The 23,334-nt window shown below is 56.2% G+C and overlaps 1 protein-coding gene across 4 annotated transcripts; it reads left to right on the top strand.

The window, feature by feature from the left end:
• The first annotated feature begins 593 nt into the window (after positions 1-593).
• Positions 594-21,713, top strand: LOC115850386 (myosin-7). Of its 4 annotated transcripts, XM_060294617.1 has the most exons (38): positions 594-794; positions 1,053-1,196; positions 1,487-1,643; positions 1,818-1,845; positions 2,471-2,579; positions 2,662-2,754; positions 2,858-2,921; positions 3,339-3,437; positions 3,672-3,775; positions 4,438-4,576; positions 4,683-4,801; positions 4,910-5,059; positions 5,338-5,508; positions 6,098-6,407; positions 6,678-6,745; positions 7,080-7,167; positions 7,801-7,918; positions 8,064-8,187; positions 8,470-8,606; positions 8,854-9,109; positions 9,738-9,980; positions 10,127-10,303; positions 11,137-11,282; positions 12,608-12,698; positions 13,402-13,791; positions 14,023-14,149; positions 14,308-14,426; positions 15,207-15,403; positions 15,948-16,131; positions 16,305-16,470; positions 16,602-16,726; positions 17,295-17,603; positions 17,844-18,047; positions 19,156-19,281; positions 19,482-19,757; positions 20,663-20,758; positions 20,882-21,016; positions 21,578-21,713. In XM_060294617.1, exons 1-38 carry the CDS (start codon positions 594-596, stop codon positions 21,593-21,595), a joined length of 5,808 nt encoding a protein of 1,935 aa, XP_060150600.1. In that variant the 3' UTR covers positions 21,596-21,713. The 4 variants fall into 4 exon arrangements, with proteins under 4 accessions (XP_060150600.1, XP_060150602.1, XP_060150603.1 ...); XM_060294619.1 differs by lacking the exons at positions 594-794; positions 1,053-1,196; positions 1,487-1,643; ... (3 more) ...; positions 2,858-2,921; positions 3,339-3,437 and adding an exon at positions 3,456-3,596; XM_060294620.1 differs by lacking the exons at positions 594-794; positions 1,053-1,196; positions 1,487-1,643; ... (3 more) ...; positions 2,858-2,921; positions 3,339-3,437 and adding an exon at positions 3,496-3,556.
• The last annotated feature ends 1,621 nt before the right edge of the window (positions 21,714-23,334 follow it).

The raw sequence follows: 23,334 nt of genomic DNA, 5'->3' as shown, positions 1-23,334 counted from the left end.
ACCACCGCCCACCCACGTTCATGCCTGAGATGGAGGGAAGATGAAGGGCGGGGCCAGGGCGAGGCAGGGAAGTAGTCCTCACCAGCCAGCCTTCCTTCTCTCCAGGCCCCAGCCAGCTTGACCCCCTTTCCTCTCGAAGGCACATCCGAGAAGCCAAGGTAAGGAGAGCTGAAGATGGGGTGTGGGGGATCTGGGAAGACACACAACTCTAGTTTCTGCCTTGCCTTGGGAGCATGGCTTGGTGGCCAGGAGTTCTTACCTGTGACTAGTGAGGGAGCCAGGGAGGGATGAGGCTCAGAGACGGGTACGGTGGGTATAGTTAGCTTCCTGCTCGCAGAAGCCGGGGACACTCCTCGCTCCTCTAGGAGACCCCCAGCCAGGACAGACGTTAGCCTCCCTGCTCTGCCCCGACAGGTTTGCTTGGGAGTTCTCAGGCTAGAGGATGAGCTCAAGGAACGAGGGACTCTCGGTGACCCCTCCTGAGCCCTGAGCACAGTGCTAGGCTTCGGGGCTCCTGCTGAAGGGGAGAGCCCCGAGAGGGGAGTGGGGGGGAGGGCAGTCAGCTCCTTTTCCCTCCCGCTGCAGGCCCAGCCATGGGGGATGCAGAGATGGCTGCGTTTGGGGAGGCCGCCCCCTACCTGCGCAAGCCGGAGAAGGAGCGGCTGGAAGACCAGACCAGGCCTTTCGACCTCAAGAAGGATGTCTTCGTGCCTGATGACAAAGAGGAGTTCGTCAAGGCCAAGATTTCGTCTCGAGAGGGTGGCAAAGTCACCGCTGAGACAGAGCGTGGCAAGGTAGGTGGCAGGGCCGGTGTGAGAGGCCACCATAGATGCCCCCCACACCTGGGTGGCCAGAGAGGGGTGCCACCAGGATTGCCCTTCCTCTGGGTAGGGACCTACTCCCTCCAAATAGCCCTTCTCGTCCCCAGCATCTGGTCTTTCTTCTCTGGGACCCTGGGTCCTTATCTCATGAGCATCGTCGTCCTGTAACTTGCCCAAATCCTATCCCTGCTGAGGGGGCTGACAGCAGGACCTGCACATGGGCTGTTGCAGACGGTGACCGTGAAGGAGGACCAGGTGTTGCAGCAGAACCCACCCAAGTTCGACAAGATCGAGGACATGGCCATGCTGACCTTCCTGCACGAGCCCGCGGTGCTCTACAACCTCAAGGAACGCTACTCAGCCTGGATGATCTACGTGAGTGCACCCCGGGACATCCCTCTGAATCTAGTGGCTTCCTGCTCCACGTAATTCCACCTCCTGGAGTCCCGAGAGTTTCTGTCTTTTGTGCCCAGGCAGTATTGCACTCTGTCCCAATCCTTGCATCCTTGGTGCAGTTCTAATACCCTGAGGGCTGGGATTGCTCAGATTGAGCGCGTTCATATGTTTTCCTTTCTCTTCCTCTCCTAAGACCTTTCTGTAACTCCGAAAACCGCCAACCCTCCCCCTTCATCACTGGCAACTCACTCCTCGTTTTCCTCCCCTAGACCTACTCGGGCCTCTTCTGCGTCACCATCAACCCCTACAAGTGGCTGCCGGTGTACAACGCCGAGGTGGTGGCTGCCTACCGGGGCAAGAAGAGGAGCGAGGCACCGCCCCATATCTTCTCCATCTCCGACAATGCCTACCAGTACATGCTGACAGGTGACAGGCCCCAAGCAAAGGGTTTCCAGAGGGCCCTTCCTCCTCTGGAGGGGTTCAGGCCGCTGGGAGTTGCCGAAGAGAGGCAGGGAGCTGGGGCGGGTTGGGGGGTGGGGAAAGCCAGATGGAGCATCTTATGTGGCTCCTGACTTTTCCTCCCCATTTTCCCCCCACCAGACAGAGAAAACCAGTCCATCCTGATCACGTGAGTGTGGCTCCTACCCGTTCCCTTCCAGAATCTCCCTGAGCCCAGCCCCTATGAGGACCACAGCCCCTGTGCATAGACCCACAGTTCTCTTTCCCTCCACCTTCATGCCAGCTCTGATTTCTTCTCTGGCCTTCACCCTGACCTCTCCTTGCTCTCCCCCTTCCTTTCTGCTTCCCATCCCTCTCTTATTTTTTCCTCTCCCATCTCCTTCACTCACGCCCCTCCAGCTCATCACTCCTTTATCCATAATCCCAGTAACACCACATCTTCTTCACCTCTTCATTTTCTTTCATCGTTCCCTTCGCAAACCTTCCCCATTCTTCCAGCCCCACCCATTCTTTTCCAAAACAGCCCAGGCCCATCTCCTCTGATTGACCTTGCCCAGCTAAGACCAGGTTCCACCTGCCCAAATCCACACCTTCTTTCAGCATCCTTCCTGGTTGCTACCCTTGACCATATGTACGTCAGAGTACAGCTGTGTGTTTGAGATGCATATTACCTGGTGGCTTCCTGCTTCAGGGCTCCCCCTGCCAAGTAAAACTAGGCAATCTCTCCTGACTTTAGGCTTGTTGGTCTCAAACAATGTTTGTTCACTGCCTAATAAGCCCAACTGTCCCAACAGTGGAGAATCCGGGGCAGGGAAGACGGTCAACACCAAGAGGGTCATCCAGTACTTTGCTGTCATTGCCGCCATTGGCGATCGCAGCAAGAAGGAGCAGGCCTCAGGCAAGGTAGGCCTACTGTCCTCCAGGGGCCTGCACTGCAAAAGGGAGGAGGAGGCCTCTCACCCGCCACCCTTCTTGACCTCTGCAGGGCACCCTGGAGGACCAGATCATCCAGGCCAACCCCGCCCTGGAGGCCTTTGGCAACGCCAAGACCGTCAGGAATGACAACTCCTCCCGCTTTGTGAGTGGTCCCTGACTTTGGACTTGGGATTTGGGCTGGTCAAGGGATGGTGTCAAGTATGAGCCTTCCCTCAACTCATCACCACTCTTCTCCACCTCTCCAGGGGAAATTCATTCGAATCCATTTTGGGGCCACCGGAAAGTTGGCGTCTGCAGACATAGAGACCTGTGAGTGCCAGGGATCTGCTAGGGCTCAGCCTGAGCTCATCCTCATTCTAACCATCTCCGTTTCAACCTCCCTCTTTGTCTTTCTCTAGGGCCCTGCCCCTCAGGCTCTCTCCCTCTCTCCACCTCTGTGTCTCTAGGTCTATATATTCGTCTCCTTCTGAGACTTCCTCTGGTCTTTCTCCATCACTGTCTCTGCACATCTGTGTGTCTTTCTCTGGGACTTTTCTTGGAGATCATTTCTCTCCTTCTGGGACTCCATCTCCATCTCTGTGTGTCTGTGTATGCGTCTCTCTCCCTCTCTTGTCTCCCTCTCCCTCTGTCCTTTTCTCACTACATTTATCATTCCTTTTTCTCTATTTCCTTATACTTAAATCCCAACCTTTTCTTCCTCTCTTTCTTCTCCCCTACTATTCACAGACCTTCTGGAAAAATCCAGAGTTATTTTCCAGCTGAAAGCAGAGAGAGATTATCACATTTTCTACCAAATCCTGTCTAACAAAAAGCCTGAGCTGCTGGGTGAGTCACAGCTACCAACCGAGACCAACTATCTCCATGGCAACCTGGTCACCTCGGCTTGTGGCTGCTTGTTGACAGGCCCTGGGTTTATGGCACTGCTGGATTCAGTTCTGTGGGATGTAGGACCCTGTTAAGCCCTGTTCATGTGCTTTTCTGCAGGTCATGTGGCAGATAGCCCCAGGGAGGGCCAGGGGTTTATACTCACATTCTAACCACGTCTTTCTCCCCCGCCAGACATGCTGCTGATCACCAACAACCCCTATGACTACGCATTTATCTCCCAAGGAGAGACTACTGTGGACTCAATTGATGATGCAGAGGAGCTTATGGCCACTGATGTAAGTGCATGAGGACCCAGCTGAGAGGCGAGGGGATTGGCAGTCAGGGGTAAATGGGGCCAGTTCACTGGCCCACGAATAGAGCTAAGACACTGGCTGTCTGTTGTTCAACGTGGTACGGCCCTCCCTGAGGACCAGAATGTGCCCTATGACCAGGATGTGCTGGGGTACGGGTGTGGTTAAGACAGGGCAGGCCAGTACTTGGTGTTTTCAATCAAAGCAGAGAGGGTTGAAAGCCATGGGACAGAGAAGCAGACAAGCGAAAAAGCAAGGCATTACCAAGGGAAACGGGGTAGTGGTGGTCACGCAGATGCCGTGGGCCTGGGGCAGGCTGTCAGGTAAAGAACGGGTATAGACACATATGAAAGGTCCAGGCGGGGAAGCAAGGGGAGGGCCTAGAAGAGGGGTAACAGTAGGAAACATGAGTGGGCAACCCTCAGCGCCTCCAGCGCACAGCCTGACCACTGACGCCGGGGCTGAGGCAGTCCACACCCCACCCAGCTCTTGTACCTCCCGTCTCAGTTTTGGAGTTCCCCACTGGGGACGGGAGTCTCAGAGCTCACAGGGATTCGGGAGACAAGATCTCTCTCCAGTTCAAGAGGGGTCTCACTTACCTGCCATACTCCCATTTCTGGCTTCCACCAATACGGGCCTGCCTACAGAATGCCTTTGATGTGCTGGGCTTCACATCAGAGGAGAAGAACTCCATGTACAAGCTGACGGGAGCTATCATGCACTTTGGAAACATGAAGTTCAAACTCAAGCAGCGAGAGGAGCAGGCTGAGCCAGATGGCACCGAAGGTGGGAGTCAGGGATGCGGGGAGCAGCTGTGGAGCCCCTGAAGCCTACCTCTGCAGAGGAGTCATCGCATCCTTTACCAGCTTTGCTACCTGCCCTTTCCTTCCAGAGGCCGACAAGTCCGCCTACCTCATGGGGCTGAACTCAGCTGACCTGCTCAAGGGGCTGTGCCACCCTCGGGTGAAGGTGGGCAACGAGTACGTCACCAAGGGGCAGAATGTCCAGCAGGTGGGTCACCTTCAGAAGTTAAATGGGGGGCTAGCATGGTGCAGTGGGAGCTTTGCAACTCACTCTTTCCTACCACTCTCTCATCGGGGCCTCTCCTCCACCTTCCAGGTGGAGTACGCCAGGGGGGCGCTGGCCAAGGCCGTGTACGAGAGGATGTTCAACTGGATGGTGACGCGGATCAACGCCACCCTGGAGACCAGGCAGCCGCGCCAGTACTTCATAGGCGTCCTGGACATTGCCGGCTTCGAGATCTTCGACGTGAGTGGGGAGCCCCGGGGCCGGGAGAACAGTAACTCACTGGTTCGCACAGGCAGCCACCGCTGGCTGAGCCGGCTGCAGGCCAGGCGCGGGGACGGCGGTGTGCTCTGGTGGAGACGGTCATGTGTCTTCAGGGCGCCCTCCCTCCCCGCCCTGACAGGGGAGGGGAGGGGCCAGCTGCACCCCTTGCCGGGCTGGACGCGGCCCTGGGCGCACCGCATGGGCCACGGACAGCTGCCCGCCTGACCCGCTCCCCTCCCGCACCCCCCGCTCTGTAGTTCAACAGCTTTGAGCAGCTCTGCATCAACTTCACCAACGAGAAGCTGCAGCAGTTCTTCAACCACCACATGTTCGTGCTGGAGCAGGAGGAATACAAGAAGGAGGGCATCGAGTGGGAGTTCATCGACTTCGGCATGGACCTGCAGGCCTGCATCGACCTCATCGAGAAGGTGCCGCTTCGGCCCCTCCGCCTGAACTCTCCACTCACACCCCACATGCATGAACGGCCCAGAAAAGTGGCAGACCCCTCTCCCTTCTGGGAGATCCAGACAGCAGAAGAAGCCCGAGCCCTAGTTCCCAGAACCTTGCAGGAGAGGGTGGTGCCTGGGAGAGCTGAGTTTCCAGAGGCTTGAGAGTGGACACACGGAGGACGGGCACCTCAAGGATGGCCTCCCATACCAGTGTGCTTGCGGCCCTGGTTTACCCATCAAGGAGCAGGAAGTTTGAGGGCGGCACAGGGGCGCATGAGAGAACACCTATTTTCAACCCCATCATCTCAGGGATCTGGGCGATGGAATGGTGTGTAAAGCACCTGTAGCATCCACATTCCCAGACTTTCACAAAGTCCCTCCGAAATCAAACAGAGCCCCACCTTGGGAAGGCTTGAACAGGTGCCAGTCAATAGACAACTGTACTCAGAGCTGACACTGATACCTAATACCCAAAGGAGCAGCTCCATTTGCAAATACTGACCCTAGAGCAGGGTCCATCTCCATCTGCTTAAAGCAGGCTCAGTGATGCTCTCCCCTCCACCCTCAGCCCATGGGCATCATGTCCATCCTGGAGGAGGAGTGCATGTTCCCCAAGGCCACTGACATGACCTTCAAGGCTAAGCTGTTTGACAACCACCTGGGCAAGTCCAGCAACTTCCAGAAGCCACGCAACATCAAGGGGAAGCCGGAAGCCCACTTCTCCCTGATCCACTACGCCGGCACGGTGGACTACAACATCATAGGCTGGCTACAGAAAAACAAAGACCCCCTCAACGAGACGGTGGTGGAGTTGTACAAGAAGTCCTCGCTCAAGATGCTCAGCACCCTGTTTGCCAACTATGCTGGATTTGACACACGTGAGTGGAGACTGGGACCCAGGGGACTGGGAGAAGGACTTCTGCCGTGGTTCTGAGGCAGGTCATGTGCTACACCCCACCACTTCCATGTCAGGCTGGGCCTCAAGCTTTACAGGTTCAGTGAGATAGAATTGGGTGGAGAAGCTGAGGCACCCACAATGAAGACCCTGGCCTGCAGGCTAAATGTGAAGAGAGGTTGTGATTCCTCACCCCCTGTCCAGACTCCCCACGTGCACACTCGTCCCATTTTCTCGACTCTCCTTCCCACAGCTATCGAAAAGGGCAAAGGCAAGGCCAAGAAAGGCTCATCTTTTCAGACCGTGTCAGCTCTGCACAGGGTGAGCATGTGGCCCAGCGCCACCCCAGTCCCGCTTGCCCCCTGCCTGGTTCATCCCCAGCTCCTGCCCCTCAGTCTCTTCAGGCCCTTCCTGATCCTGTCCACCCTGTCTTCTCTCCCCTTCATCTGCTGGCCTCGTCTCCCACTCCTTTCTCATCTCACCTCACTTCACTGTCGCTCCTGCCTCCCATCCTCTCCCTCTCCACGCCTCCCCTAGCCCTCCTTTATCCTCTAGTTCCTCGAGTTCTCTCTGTCTCTCTTTCCCTTCCTTCCTCTCCGCTCACTTCTCTTTCTTTCCCTTTCTTTACTTTTCCCTCTTGGGTTTTGGGCCACAGGAGAATTTGAACAAGCTGATGGCCAACTTGCGCTCCACACACCCCCACTTCGTGCGGTGCATCATCCCCAATGAGACAAAGTCTCCAGGTAAGCCCAAGAAGTCGGGCCCAGCCCAAGGTTGAGACGCGTTGCCCGGGGGTCAGGGCCTTCTAGGTCACCTCCTGAGCTCCCACCATGGAGCTTTCCAAATCACACTCTTCTCCTCCCACTGCCCATGGAGTCTCACACACTACCTCCCAACTCGGCCACAGTGCTGCCTTACATTTGGAATGTGTAGCTCAGAGTAATGTGCAAGGCACTCTGATGGACATTACCTCACTAGTGCCTTACAACCGCTGGTGACACGTGTAAGGATTGTTTATCCCTTTCTGAATGAATCATAAGGAGATGGAGGAGTTCAGGTGCCTAGGTTCAAGGCCTGGCTCTCTTCTGATCAGTTCAGTGACCTCGGTCAAGTCCCTTAACCTGTCCGGGCTTATTTTATTCTCTAAAAAATGGGCTATATTTGCCCTGGCTATCACCTATGATAATAGGCATAAACCATCTAAAATAAGGACCGTGAAAGCCTTTCGGTTATTCTCAAAACACGGCTAGGAAAAAATACTGACTTGCTAAGGTTATAGGCCAGTACGTGGCAGAGCCAGGATCAGAACCCAGAACCCTTGGCTGTTAGTCCCGTGCTCTCTCAACACACTCCTCTCTCTTCCCCTCCTGCCACAGGGGTGATGGACAACCCCCTGGTCATGCACCAGCTGCGCTGCAATGGCGTGCTGGAGGGCATCCGCATCTGCAGGAAGGGCTTCCCCAACCGCATCCTCTACGGGGACTTCCGGCAGAGGTGGGTACCAGGGCCCCCCAGGGCTCAGGGAACAGGGGGAGCATAGGCAGCCTCAGGTGGGAGGGGAGTCTTCAGGTGGCCTCAGATTCTCTGGGCAGAGAAGATCAGTGCAGAACGTGGGTAACTACGGGCACCTCCCTCCCAGGTACCGCATCCTGAACCCGGCAGCCATCCCCGAGGGCCAGTTCATTGACAGCAGGAAAGGGTCAGAGAAGCTGCTGGGCTCCCTGGACATTGACCACAACCAGTACAAGTTCGGCCACACCAAGGTGAGGAAAGGGAAGAAACAAACTGATTACAGGAAGACCTGTCTTGTCCTTTGACTCCTCACCTCATGGCTCCTTTCCTTTTACCAACCATCTCAGGAACATTACTGAACCACGTGCTAGCCCTCCCCATGGACCAGACAGCACTGCTCCCCCATGCCAGCTCCAGCTGCCATTGACCTCCTTCCTCCAGTTCTTTCCTGCATTGTTAGCCTCTCTAAGATAAGCACCCCCTCTTTTCCATCCTGCCTGTCCTAGTCATGTCCACACACACCTTCTCCACAGGTGTTCTTCAAGGCGGGGCTGCTGGGGCTGCTGGAGGAGATGCGGGACGAGAGGCTGAGCCGCATCATCACCCGCATCCAGGCTCAGTCCCGGGGTGTGCTCTCCAGAATGGAGTTCAAGAAGCTGTTGGAACGCAGGTGAGAGATCTCAAAAGGAGGTTCTCAGGTCTCTAAGGCCCAGGTTGGTTCAGGGCAGTATAAGGAGAAAGAGCACACCAGGTCTTCAAATGACAAAGGGGGCACGACACACATACAGACACAGGGTGGGCCTTGCTGTCGGAGTGTGGGATGGATGGAGGACAGGGCCATGACCCAGGAGCCAAGGCCTCAGGACGGGGAGGAGGGAGGAAGCTCTCTCACCAACCTTCTTGCTGTGCCCCTGCAGAGACTCCCTTTTGGTAATCCAGTGGAACATTCGGGCCTTCATGGGGGTCAAGAACTGGCCCTGGATGAAGCTCTACTTCAAGATCAAACCGCTGCTGAAGAGCGCAGAGACAGAGAAGGAAATAGCCCTCATGAAGGAGGAGTTTGGGCGCCTCAAAGAGGCTCTGGAGAAGTCGGAGGCTCGACGCAAGGAGCTGGAGGAGAAGATGGTGTCCCTGCTGCAGGAGAAGAACGACCTGCAGCTCCAAGTGCAGACGGTGAGGCTCCCGGGCCTCTGCTGGCTCTTCTGCCCTACACCTGCCCACATCCCCCACACACCCTGCACTTCCCCACCCAGGGGCTCACCATCTTGTGCCCTCATAGGCAGAGGATTCTGGAATCAATACTTCCAAAGACCTCCAAAGAGGTCTCTTGAGGGAAAGAAAGGGAAAGGGAGAAAGAACTAACTTAAAAACATGGGCTTTCCACCAGGGTTCAACCTGGATCCACAGCTTAATAATTTTGCAACCTTGGGCAAACCATGCATTATCTTTGAGTCTCAATGTCCTCATCTCTAGATGGGAAATAAAGCCACCCATCTCACTAGGTTGTAAATATGTAAAGTGCTGGCATCAACAAACACAGTTCCCTCCCGTTGATGGAAGAACCAGAGGAAGAGGGCCAGATAAAGAGACTTCTGGTTCCCTTCCTCTCGGCTCTCATCCCCCAGTGCTCCCATCACATTGCCCTAAAACTCTTCCTCTCCCCATCCTTCTGAGGTTCTTCTCAGCTGGGGAGATACTAGAGCTCCCCTCCTATAGTGAGGGTGGAGCCTGTCCCTCCATGCACTTGCCAGGGCGAGGACCCCACCCACCAAACAGCCTCCCCTCTGTACCTTGCGCTCAGGAACAAGACAACCTGGCTGATGCGGAAGAGCGCTGCGACCAGCTGATCAAGAACAAGATCCAGCTGGAGGCCAAGGTGAAGGAGATGACCGAGAGGCTGGAGGACGAGGAGGAGATGAACGCCGAGCTCACGGCCAAGAAGCGCAAGCTGGAAGACGAGTGCTCTGAGCTCAAGAGGGACATTGATGACCTGGAGCTGACGCTGGCCAAGGTGGAGAAGGAGAAGCACGCCACAGAGAACAAGGTGAGGGCAGCTCCCTCTGGCTCCAGCCCGTGTCTCCTCAGGATTCCCAGACCTGAGTGTGGCCCAGGTCCTTGGCATTGGAGGTCTCCACAGATGTCTGGTTGGTGACCTTTGACCCTAAAGGGGATGGGGTTCTTGGTCAACAGGTGAAGAACCTGACAGAGGAGATGGCTGGGCTGGACGAGATCATTGCCAAGCTGACCAAGGAGAAGAAAGCTCTGCAAGAGGCCCACCAACAGGCCCTGGATGACCTTCAGGCTGAGGAGGACAAGGTCAACACCCTGACCAAGGCCAAGGTCAAGCTGGAACAGCATGTGGATGATGTAAGTAGATTGTCACAAGGGCCTAGATATACCATGTCCATCTGTGCTTGTGTGTGTGTGTGTGTGTGTGTGTGTGTGTGTGTGTGTTTGGGGGGGTGGGGCTGGACAGTGCTCCCTCTCCTGACACCTTTCTAGAAGGGAGCTGGGGAATAGAAAAGGGGAGGGGTGATCAATTCTGAGTTATATATCTTATCTTGCTGATGTGATCCACAGTAGAGATGGGCTTCCTTATTCCACTTGATGTTCAAGCCTATATGTCTCTCCCTTCAACCACGGGATTTAGAGGGTTAACTTGTAAGAACATGAAACATTTTCTTGGGAATTTTGTGAAGCTCCTCAAAGATGATCTTTGGACTTCTAATATTTTAGCCAGGATCTGATCCTTAGTGATCATTGTTCTCACACGTAGTCCTTTGAGCATATCTCTACTGAATCACTCTTTGTCACTCTGTGTTATCATTACTGAAGTATTCGTCCCAGCCATAGACTGGAAGCTGCCTTTAGGTGGGAACTTGGATTTATTCAATTTTGTGCCTATAGTGCCTAATAGGGGGCCTGGTATCCAGTAGGTGCTTATAGGATGCAGAATGAATGAACATAGCTTTGGGATTTCATCCCACAGTCATTCATTCAATCATTTATCAAATAGTTACTGAGCATCCCTCCATGCTAGGTGCTCTCACAGTCCCCTGGCAACAACCGGCCCATTCTGGGGAAGCTTTCCCAAGTCTTGACACCTCTCAGGATTCCTCAGCCACAGAGGGACTTAGCTCCCAAATCACCAAATAAGGATGCTTGGCCTAACAGGGCACATTGGTCCTTTTCTCCATCAGCTGGAGGGATCCCTGGAGCAGGAGAAGAAGGTGCGTATGGACCTGGAACGAGCCAAGCGGAAGCTTGAGGGAGACCTGAAGCTGACCCAGGAGAGCATCATGGATCTGGAGAATGACAAGCAGCAGCTGGATGAGCGGCTAAAAAAGTAGCGTGTTCCCCGCCCCATCGCCCTTCCTCCTCCCCCGCCCAGCAGACTGTTCCGCCCATGGCAATATTAGCTGAGCCAAGACATCCAACCTCAGAGGCAACAGCCTCATGCAGCCTCCATAAGTAGGTGCAAAACTGTGGGCAAAGCCTCCAGGAAGAGGGCTTTCCTCCCCCAGACACGCACATCAGGGCCCGGCAGGCCTCCCTGGCAAAAGTCTAACCCGGATCCCTCAAGCCCTCTCTTCCTGCTGGGCCCTCAAAAGGGATGGAAAATAACAGCTCACCCCCTTTATACACAAGTCTCTTTGGAGACCAGTTGCTTAACACGGAGGAAACCTCCACACAAAAGCCTCTCAGGTAAATCCTTTCAGGTCCTTCACAGAGAGCCCAGAGGACCGCAGAGAAACGGCTCAGCCACCACGTGTGAGCAGGGCATGGTCTGGCTACTTCTTTGTTCAGTGATCTTGTGGTTCCAATTCTTATTGCAAGATCTTCAAAAATGTGTGGATCCACTTTTCATACCTGGCGAACAGTGAGTCTGTGGGGCATTTCTGGATGATCAAAGTGCTTTAGCGTCAGGACTATGAAAGGCTGTGAAACTCATCCTGGTCTACAATCTCACCAGGAAACCTTCACACTTCCCCAGGCACAGTACTTGCTGAATGAATGAATAAATATATGATCCCAGTGATCCTCAAACCACCTTTTAAGAATGGTACTTGGGGCTTCCCTGGTGGCGCAGTGGTTGAGAGTCTGCCTGCCGATGCAGGGGACAAGGGTTCGTGCCCCGGTCCGGGAAGATCCCACATGCCGCGGAGCGGCTGGGCCCGTGAGCCATGGCCGCTGAGCCTGCGCGTCCGGAGCCTGTGCTTCGCAACGGGAGAGGCCACAGCAGTGAGAGGCCCGCGTACCGCAAAAAAAAAAGAATGGTACTTGAACCCCACTTACCAAAGAGGAAAGGAAGGCTCAGAAAGGTTACCAAGTTGCCCAAAGTAACAGTGACAGAATTAGAGACCATCAGAGCTAAAAGGGGCCTTTGAGTCGACCTAGTCCAACGCCTTCATTTTATAGACCAAAGAAGGGAGCATCTCGGAGCCCAGGTCCTGTCACTCCACCTACAGTGCTCTTCCTGTTATATTTCCTATTGAACTTCAATCCTTCAGCAGGTGTTACACTTTCAGGGACCTTACAACAGCCCTGGAAGCTGGGGTTTTTTTGATGAAATTTTGCTCCTCGTTTGTTTCATTACCATCTCCAACCACGGGCAGGCCCTCCTGGAGCCCAACCAGCCTCCCTTGCCTCACCCTCCCTCCTTCCCCGCAGGAAGGACTTTGAGCTGAACGCCCTCAATGCAAGGATTGAGGATGAGCAGGCCCTGGGCAGCCAGCTGCAGAAGAAGCTCAAAGAGCTTCAGGTAAGGTCCCTGGGCTGGTGCTCAGCCCCCCAACCCTCCTCCAGGCCGTTCTCTCCCAGCGTCACAGGCACTGGCTCTGTGTCTGTGAAGGGAGGTGCTGGGCCATCACAGTTCCCCTGTGGAGCACCTCGAGGAGGGCTGGCTGATCCAAGGATGACATAGGAAGAGATCTTGAAACACTCACGGGTCTGGGGACAGAAATCCCAGCTTCCTATATCAGCTGTGGTTCAGCTGGTGACTGTGGGTAGTCCACTGCCAATCTCTGGGTCTATATGTCCTCCCTTGTTCCCTGTGGCTTTTAAGGTCCCTTCAGCCCTGATAGTCTGTGACTTCAGTTCTTACCTCTAGAGTGAACGCTGTGTTGGGTCTTTAGTTGTCTGGTCAGACGAACGTGGCTCTCTCATTCCAACTTCTATTATTTTTGCCACAAAACTGCTTAAACTATCCCTGGAACACAGGTCTCTTTGTCCTTCTTCAAGAGCAAGCTTCAACCGCTTTCCTTCCAATAAAGACAATGTACAATGTTCCGGCCCAAACTCAGCTGTCCAAACCATCTCACCAAAATCCTGTTATTTCTACCTGTCCACTGGTGGAACTAAGCTGCCTGCTGTTCCAGACAGGCCAGGAGCCTTCTAGAGCCCTGGGGAGGGGGCTGTGATAGAGGGTTCAGGCGGTGGGTCTGAGCCCCCTGTACCCTGCCCAGGCGCGCATCGAGGAGCTGGAGGAAGAGCTGGAGGCCGAGCGCACTGCCCGGGCCAAGGTGGAGAAGCTGCGCTCAGACCTGTCCCGGGAGCTGGAGGAGATCAGTGAGCGGCTGGAGGAGGCCGGCGGGGCCACGTCCGTGCAGATTGAGATGAACAAGAAGCGCGAGGCTGAGTTTCAGAAGATGAGGCGGGACCTGGAGGAGGCCACGCTGCAGCACGAGGCCACGGCAGCCGCCCTGCGCAAGAAACACGCCGACAGCGTGGCCGAGCTGGGCGAGCAGATCGACAACCTGCAGCGTGTGAAGCAGAAGCTGGAGAAGGAGAAGAGCGAGTTCAAGCTGGAGCTGGACGACGTCACCTCCAACATGGAGCAGGTCATCAAGGCCAAGGTGGGCCTCTGCTCTCCTCTCCCCTCCTCCCCTTCCCTCCACCTGCCTCCACTTTCTGTCCGTGCCTCCTCTCTCTTCTTTGATGGTTCAGCTTCCTGCTTCCCTTCTTTGACCCAGTTCTTGGACCCTTTTGTTCCTCCATGCCTTTCTCTTCCCTTCTCCTTTAATTGCATCACTCACACCCCTTCAGCACCCCCTACATAGATCGTATGACTCCCCTTCCTGTCTCAGGCTAACCTGGAGAAGATGTGCCGGACCCTGGAGGACCAGATGAATGAGCACCGAAGCAAGGCCGAGGAGACCCAGCGTTCTCTCAACGACCTCACCAGCCAGCGGGCGAAGCTGCAGACCGAGAATGGTGAGCCCCATCCTAGTCTCCCAACTTCCTGAGCCACCACAGGCTTGGGTGCACACACATATCTCTCCAGAGAATGGGACCTGAGGGTTAGGGGAGGGGTTGGGGGAGAGAGGACTGACTGACCTTTGAGAGTTGAGCATGCCTCGGTGCCTCTCCAGGTGAGCTGTCCCGGCAGCTGGATGAGAAGGAGGCGCTGATCTCCCAGCTGACCCGGGGCAAGCTCACCTATACCCAGCAGCTGGAGGACCTCAAGAGGCAGCTGGAGGAGGAGGTTAAGGTGAGGCCTGGACTCAGGGCACTTGGTCCAGCATACTGGCTGGCCTCGCATCCACATCACTTTCTTTCCTAAGAATGAGGCTTGCCATCTACCCAGTATTTTCCCATTTTCCAAAAGGGATAATAGCCCAGACTCTACCACGCGCCTCCTTAATCTATTCCCCATGCGGAGGCCCTCTGTCTTTCTGCTGCTGTCTCTGGAGGGCATGAAGTAAGGGTGCCCAGGTCGGGGGGAAGCGAGGTGAGGAAATAAACTAGGGAGATGTGATGGCCTTCACTGGGTATAGGTATGGGATGCAGAAACTGTACAAGTGGTCCTGGGATTAGCAGAGCAAGCTGAAAACTGCAGAAAGAAACTCCACTGGTTCCTGAAATTCTTAGCACTTTGCTGGGCTCATGAAAAAGGGAAACGACTATGACTTTTAAAAAAGGCCAGGTCTCAAATCCTAACCTGCCTCTTAGAGCTTGGTGACCTTGGGGAAATCAACAAACCTCTGTGAGCCTCCGTCTCCTTCCCTGTAAAACAGGGGTGAGGATGATAACGCCTGCTGCCGTGAGGAGCACGGGGGGGACGGGCAGGAAGCATTTTGTAAATAGCGCAGTGCTGTACGGACTTTCTTTGCTTATAGTACTTAGTAAACCGTTCCAGGTCCACTAGGGATTTAGAGATAGGTGAGGCCACTAGGGTGTTAGTGCTGAAATTTAGGGTGAGGAGACGGGCAGGAACTGGAGTTGCATCACAGGGAAAGCTGAGCCCGCCTCCCGGTGCCGCCCCTCCCAGGCGAAGAACGCCCTGGCCCACGCGCTGCAGTCAGCCCGGCACGACTGTGACCTGCTGCGGGAGCAATACGAGGAGGAGACGGAGGCCAAGGCCGAGCTGCAGCGCGTCCTGTCCAAGGCCAACTCGGAGGTGGCCCAGTGGAGGACCAAGTATGAGACAGACGCCATCCAGAGGACCGAGGAGCTGGAGGAGGCCAAGTGAGTCCCGGGCGGCCTGCCTCTGGCTGAGGCCCCTGTGAGGGTAGGATGCAGCCCAGCCCACTCCTCAGTGGGTCTGGCCCAGGGGATGGATGCTTAGCTGTGTTTTGACCACACAGAGGACCCTGCCCTGGCCCCACCTCCTTCTCCTCTCAGGGAAGCTTTTTGCTCGCGTTATGTTTCTCATCCGAATATAAGACGAACAAAAGGTTTGTCTGAGGGCAGAGCGCTCCCACCTGGGGCAGGGTGCCATGGCAGGGGAGATGGGGGCGCTCAGAGCCCATGTGTCCTCCGTGTCTGCAGCCTAGAGCCTAGGGATGCCTCGCAAAGGGCCCTCCGGGTGCTGTGGGTCTTCACACCTCCCAGAACCTCTGCCTGCCCCGTTCTCAGCCCCTGGGCCTGTCCTCAGGTTTCTCCAACAATGCTTCTGAGTTTTCAAAGACTGTTTTCTACAAGCCTCACAATGTGTACCCTTGTCCAAATCCACACCCTCCATCCTCCCCACCCTCTTCCACCACTACCCCCCTTCCCCCAACACGGGCAGGAAGAAGCTGGCCCAGAGGCTGCAGGACGCCGAGGAGGCCGTCGAGGCCGTCAACGCCAAGTGCTCCTCTCTGGAGAAGACCAAGCACCGGCTGCAGAATGAGATCGAAGACCTGATGGTGGACGTGGAGCGCTCCAACGCGGCCGCCGCGGCCCTGGACAAGAAGCAGAGGAACTTCGACAAGGTGGGCCCAGGCTGGGGACTCGCAGCCAGGGGCCAGAGCAGGCGGGCAGGCGGGAGTCAGGAACGTCCTCCCAGGAGGCAGAGGCTGGGAGGAGGCTGAGCCCAGAAGAGGGGCCTGGGTGCCCCTGGACGTGGGGCTGGGGCTGCCCGGTGAGCCGCGTCCCGTCCCCGCAGATCCTGGCCGAGTGGAAGCAGAAGTACGAGGAGTCGCAGTCGGAGCTGGAGTCCTCGCAGAAGGAGGCGCGCTCCCTCAGCACCGAGCTCTTCAAGCTCAAGAACGCCTACGAGGAGTCCCTGGAGCACCTGGAGACCTTCAAACGGGAGAACAAGAACCTGCAGGGTGCGGGCCCAGGCCGGGGGCGGGGGCGGGGCAGGGAGGGTCCGCACGTGGCGCCACCCAGCGGCTCCTAGAGGCGTGCCCCCCGTTGGAGCCCGGCTGCCCCCCAGCTGAGCGGCCCGCCCCTCCCACAGAGGAGATCTCCGACCTGACCGAGCAGCTGGGCTCCAGTGGAAAGACCATCCACGAGCTGGAGAAGGTCCGCAAGCAGCTGGAGGCTGAGAAGCTGGAGCTGCAGGCGGCCCTGGAGGAGGCCGAGGTGCGCACACAGGGGTAGGGGGTGCGCAAGGGGTGGGAGAAGAAGCTGAGCTCTAGGCTGTGGTCCCTGTTCTCATCTCCCTTTGTTTTTGTTCACTGCTCAATTCTCAGAGCCTAGAACAGTGCCTGGCACATAGTAGGCACTCAACAAATATTGTGGAATGAATGAATGAACCCGGTCACTCAGTTCCCTTCACACAAACATTTTACCTATTACATCTTAGACAAGATTTCCTGTTTCACTCCCCCACCCCCCTTCCATCTCTGCCTCCCTCTTCGGGTTTTTACATTCTGTGCCTGATTGCCTCGGTTTCCTTGGCAACACCACTCTCTTCATTTTCCTCTTTGTCTTCATAGCTTGCTCTCCTCTGTGAGAGCATGAATCACCTTCTCTTAGGCCTTTTTTTTTCTTTCTTTCAAATTCTCTTTTCTTCTTCCTCCTTCTGCTTCTTTGACTGAACCACTTACACCACCCTTGAACTCACTTTCTATCCACGATTCATGGACAGACCCCTGCCCCCATCCTGTTCCCTGACTTCCTCGGACCCTCTCTCCCCACCCCACTCCAGGCCTCCCTGGAGCACGAGGAGGGCAAGATCCTGCGGGCCCAGCTGGAGTTCAACCAGATCAAGGCAGAGATGGAGCGGAAGCTGGCAGAGAAGGACGAGGAGATGGAGCAGGCGAAGCGCAACCACCTGCGGGTGGTGGACTCCCTGCAGACCTCCCTGGACGCGGAGACGCGCAGCCGCAACGAGGCCCTGCGGGTGAAGAAGAAGATGGAGGGCGACCTCAACGAGATGGAGATCCAGCTCAGCCACGCCAACCGCGTGGCCGCCGAGGCCCAGAAGCAAGTGAAGAGCCTCCAGAGCTTGCTGAAGGTACCTGGTGACTCTTGGAAGCAGGAAGTCACCTCACCCAGAGAGGGGCGGTGGCCGAGTTGGGGGGTGGCGTCCCATCACAGCACCAGATCCCTCCTGCCCCGGGGCCGTCGCAGGCACCTCCCACAGGTCCCACCTGAGCCACCGCCAGGGGCTCTCCGCAGCATCCAGTTCAGCTGACGGCCTCCTGATGGGCCAGAGCCCAGCTGCCTCTCTCACGCCCACTCTCGTGATGCGCAGGACACCCAGATCCAGCTGGATGACGCGGTCCGTGCCAACGATGACCTGAAGGAGAACATCGCCATCGTGGAGCGGCGCAACAACCTGCTGCAGGCCGAGCTGGAGGAGCTGCGGGCCGTGGTGGAGCAGACGGAGCGGTCCCGGAAGCTGGCCGAGCAGGAGCTGATCGAGACCAGCGAGCGGGTGCAGCTGCTGCACTCCCAGGTGAGAGGCCAGGAGAAACCTGCCGAGCAGCAGAGCCAGGACACCTAGCGATGCTCTGAATCAGATGGCCTGAGAAAGCATATGTCCAAGCACATGGATCATAAATTATTTCATCTCTGGGACCAGCTCGCCTCTGTTAGTCATGGCTGCGGAACCACAACCTTGAGAAAGGGGTCTACACTTAAAAGCTAAGAGTGTCATGGTGGATTGGTGGTGCCTGGCAAAATCACAAATCTGGGAGTCGTGGAATGCACGCTGTTATGTGATATCCTACCTCTAGAAGACAGCCAGCCTCAGCTTGCTGTATTAAAATGGGACTTTTGGGCTTCCCTGGTGGCGTAGTTGTTGAGAGTCCGCCTGCCGATGCAGGGGACACGGGTTCGTGCCCCGGTCCGGGAAGATCCCACATGCCGCGGAGCGGCTGGGCCCCGGAGCCACGGCCGCTGAGCCTGCACGTCCGGAGCCTGTGCTCCGCAACGGGAGAGGCCACAACAGTGAGAGGCCCATGTACCGAAAATAAATAAATAAATAAATAAAATGGGACTTTTGGAGTTGAAAGAAGCACAACTGCATCTACTTGCAAACCAAATTCTCCACAGAACACCATTTTTCTGCAATCCCATACACACTGTTTTCAGCTATACTCGGTAATGAGTTTTTACATCCATCTCACTGCACTGCCCTGTGGAGTTTTGTTCTGTAATCTAGTACATATGGGAATGACATCACCCACGGATGTGGTCCTCTCTTCCTTACCCCACTCCTTCTATAACTATAATCGCTTCCAGGATACAGTCCCTTTAACCAAGTTTCTCCCATTTTCCTTGGAATATTTTCATCCTCCTGCACAGACGTGTTACTACAGAGCTCAGGAGTAGAACAACAGACCCTTTCCTGCTTGAAGTCTTTCTTCAGAGCCGAGTCCCTTTAGATATAATGTCTAGAATATACCTATTTTCATAGGAAAAGAGAAAGCAGGTGCAAAACAAGGAAAATACTAAAATCAAGACATGTTTTTTAAAAATGACCAGTTCTAATTTTCTCTGGGTAAAAGTGTAGAATCAGGCAGCAAAGCATACATTCAATAGTTTTCTTTGCCTTTATCTAGAACACCAGCCTCATCAACCAGAAGAAGAAGATGGAGGCAGACCTGTCCCAGCTTCAGGGCGAAGTGGAGGAGGCAGTGCAGGAGTGCAGGAACGCCGAGGAGAAGGCCAAGAAGGCCATCACGGACGTGAGTGACCGCTCCCCTCAAAAGACTCGAACCAGGCCTGTGGGTCCAGGCCAGGCCACTGTGCTGTAACAGCAGTGACTCTGCCACTCTGTGGGTTTGAGGGCCTCAGGGAGCAAACGGCAGGATGGGAAAGAGGTGATCCTTAATGGGAAAGAAGAGGCCCCGGGATCCTGTTCTTTTACGCTCTCTGTCGTGCACAGGCCGCCATGATGGCGGAGGAGCTGAAGAAGGAGCAGGACACCAGCGCGCACCTGGAACGCATGAAGAAGAACATGGAGCAGACCATCAAGGACCTGCAGCACCGGCTGGACGAGGCCGAGCAGATCGCCCTCAAGGGCGGCAAGAAGCAGCTGCAGAAGCTGGAGGCCCGGGTGCGGGAGCTGGAGAATGAGCTGGAAGCCGAGCAGAAGCGCAATGCAGAGTCGATCAAGGGCATGAGGAAGAGTGAGCGTCGCATCAAGGAGCTCACCTACCAGGTGCGGGCGTGGCAGCTGCTCTGGGGCCAGGGCCTCTGCATTATGGCATGAAACCAGGGTGACAGCCACCCCAGAGGGATGAAGTGTTCTCTCTTAGCCTCTTACAGGTCAAGGAGTGAGAGTACAGCCCCTGGCTGCCCTGTTTCTACCTCTGCCTGACCCTGTTCTACCCTGAGTGTCCCCTGGCTCAGAGGGCAGTCTCTGAGCCCCTGGCCTTCAAGTTCCACCTCAGCATTCCCCCTCAGCCTTTCCCCTTCAGACACCAGAGCTCGAGCTAGAGCTCACCCTGCACAGATTACCAGAAAGCAAATATGTAGCCAAACCTTAGCCTGGCGTCATCACCACCAAAAAACACCAAACCATTTAAACGAATCTCAGAACTTTTCGGTTACTCAGGGAAGTGTAGACTTTAGCTCTTATGGTGTTTTCTAGAATCAGACTGTCAATCAGATTTTCTTTCCATTCCAATCCAGAGATTCGCCATCCCTCTATGCATACTTGTCCTTAACCTAGATCAAGTCAATGTCATTTCCCAGCAGCCCAGGAAACCCCGTCAGGCCTGCAGTCCCAGAGTTCCTGCCAGCACACGCTGGGTTCTAGAAACAGGGGGCTTACTCTCCATGGGCCCCCAGGACCCCCCAGGACCCCCCAGGGCCTGTGCACACACACAGTTTTGTGTGCAATTTCAGGGAGCCCATCCGCTCCCTAGACTCTTTCTTGGTACAAACCATTAAAAGTATTCATACCTTTTTGGGTAAGAAATTGTGAGGGGAACTCAAGTGTTTGGTGAGGATCCAGGAGTTGAAATGGGTCAGGATATTGCATTCAGGGTAAAGCCGATGAGTGGGGAAGGGGCTGCAGTGCTTCCCATGACCATGCCGTACTCACTTCTGCCCGACCCCCAGACGGAGGAGGACAGGAAGAACCTGCTGCGGCTGCAGGACCTGGTGGACAAGCTGCAGCTGAAGGTCAAGGCCTACAAGCGCCAGGCCGAGGAGGCGGTGAGTGACCCCGATGGGGCCCAGGCCTGGAGGAGGGGACAAGGAGCCGGCCCCCAGGCTGGGAGTCTAATAATCCCTGGCTCCTCTCGCCTCATCCCCCCGCCCCCCCCCGAACCCCCGCAGGAGGAACAGGCCAACACCAACCTGTCCAAGTTCCGCAAGGTGCAGCACGAGCTGGATGAGGCAGAGGAGCGGGCGGACATCGCCGAGTCCCAGGTCAACAAGCTGCGGGCCAAGAGCCGCGACATCGGCGCCAAGGTGGGTTTCCCGCATGGCAGCGCCCACACACACATCGGTCCCCCTCAGACAGAGCCCCTCGCCCCAGCATCCCTCCCCTTCATTCACCCCCACAGCTGAACCCCACGACCCCAGAGGCGGGGTAACTCAGTCCTCCACGATTTCTAGGCTTCTTCCCATTCTGACTACCAATGATTTTGTGAATCCCAGCCCTAGGGTGGTCAGCAAAGACCCCAACTGATAGACACCTAGTGTGTCCCAATTTCCCCCAACTGCTATTTCTACTTCTCTTCCACCTAGTTTAGGCCTTCAACCTTGTAATTCCAACCTAAGGTGCACCTCCCAGAGGACCCCTTGTCCTCACCCAGGAAGCATCCCTCCAGCTGACCCCAGAGCCCTACCCTCCAGGACTTGCCCTCCACACTGACCCCTAGGACCCATCTCCCACCACCAGGGGGCCTCCCTCAGGCCACACGGTGGTCCTGCCCCCATCGGTGCCCATCTCCCCTTTGTTGCCTGTGCCCATCCCTGCCCAACACCCACCTCTCCGGAGCTAGTCTGGACTTTGTTTCCTTTCCAAAGGGCTTGAACGAGGAGTAGCTGTGCCACATCTCCTTGATCTGCCCCGTCCTGAGGGTGCAACGAAGCTCCCAGTCCTGGAGCCTGGAGAGCAGCCCCTTTGGAGGAAGCAGAATAAAGCAATTTTCCTTGAAGTGAGATCCTGCCTCTAGACTTTTCTTCGCAGTCTGCCAGCCACAGGAACACAGGGACATGGACGCGGGGTGGGGGTGGGTGCTCCGGAGGAGGAGTCCAGACCCAAGAGGCCTCCCTAGGGAGCCTGTGAGGCTCTGAGCATCCTGGTGCAGCCCTGCCAGGTGCTCCCCTTCACTTCCTCCTCAGCAGGCGACACCTCTCCTGCCAGCCCTCCCCCTAGCCCAGAGACCCTGGGAGGTAAAGGAGATTTAGGGAGGCCCTTAAGGCTCTCCTAGAGCAAGTGAGCCCACCTGCATGGCCCTACACCCCAAATCTGATCAACACGACCCTCACCTCTGACAATACTGAAGCTGGGCTGTGGGGAGGAGGTTTGGTGTGTAAGGGTGCCCCCTGAGGCATGACCCACTTGGGCAGGTGGGCCCCAGCCCCCGTCCGCGGCAGGTATCTGAGGGACACAAGGACTTGCATCCACAGCCCACCCCCTTCCAGACACGGCCTCCATGGTCTCCAACCACCTCCCCACCACGACCAGGAGAACTGTACCCTAGCCCACCTTCCTCTCCTCCTCACCTCCTCCCGGGGCCTGGCCCTTGGTCCAAGGCACTCCATTCGTCTCCCTCGTTACTTCCCACGGTAGCTTCCGTTCCCGAGACCCTCCTCGTCTGGTCTTGCTGGAAGACGGGGTCCTTTGGCCCATTTAAAGCAGGCCACCTGGAGGGGAGGCAGGCAGAGGAGGGATTGGGGAGAGTCACGTGTGAGCAGGACCCTGGGGAAGGGAGGGGAGGGAATGGGTTGCCGGAGGGCTGGAAAATGGAGGAAGGAGCAGGCTCCCCTCCACCTAAACAAGCCTAGCTCCCCTGGAGTCGCTGCCACACCTGGGCTGCTCAGGGAAGGCCTGGGACTATGGGCCACAGAGGGCAGGGGCTTGGGAGGCCCTGGCCTGAATCTCCCCCATGCACCACACACAGCCATTCTGGGCTCTGAGCTCCCAATGCAGCAGCTGGGAAGAATGGAATGCCAGTATTAGAGAATGGGAGGAGAGGGAGAGGGGAGAAGGGGAGTAGGGAAGGAAAAAGGCAAGACCTGGGCTTCCCTGGTGGCGCAGTGGTTGAGAGTCCGCCTGCCGATGCAGGGGACACGGGTTCGTGCCCCGGTCCGGGAGGATCCCACGTGCAGCAGAGCGGCTGGGCCCGTGAGCCGTGGCCGCTGGGCCTGCGCGTCCGGGGCCTGTGCTCCGCGGCGAGAGAGGCCGCAGCAGTGAGAGGCCTGCGTACCGCAAAAAAACAAACAAAAAAAACCACAAAAAAACCAAAGGCAAGACCTGAGGAGTGGGGCAGTGGAGAGAGAAGGAGAGGGCTCAAAAACCTGGAGGACGGTGACCAGGGAAACCAACAGAGAGAAAAGATAGAGGAAGTGCTGTGTCCTCTCCTCACATCCTCCTCCACTCTCCTCGCCTAGCCCTGCTCCTCTTCCTAGGAAGGACCTGGAGAGCAATGAGGAGATAAGTGAAGGAAAGAGAGGGACACACTTGAAATGGGAGACGCAGGGGATGCCCAGAGAATCCAAGCTCCCAGAGCAGAGGAGAGAGGCTGAGGAACAGCCAGAGACTGGGCAGCAGACCGGGG

This window comes from Globicephala melas, chromosome 2, assembly GCF_963455315.2.
Source record: "Globicephala melas chromosome 2, mGloMel1.2, whole genome shotgun sequence".
In the NCBI taxonomy this organism is placed as follows: Eukaryota; Metazoa; Chordata; class Mammalia; order Artiodactyla; family Delphinidae; genus Globicephala; species Globicephala melas.
The sequence above is the reverse complement of the archived record's forward strand: the minus strand, read 5'-3'. Positions and strand labels throughout refer to the sequence as shown.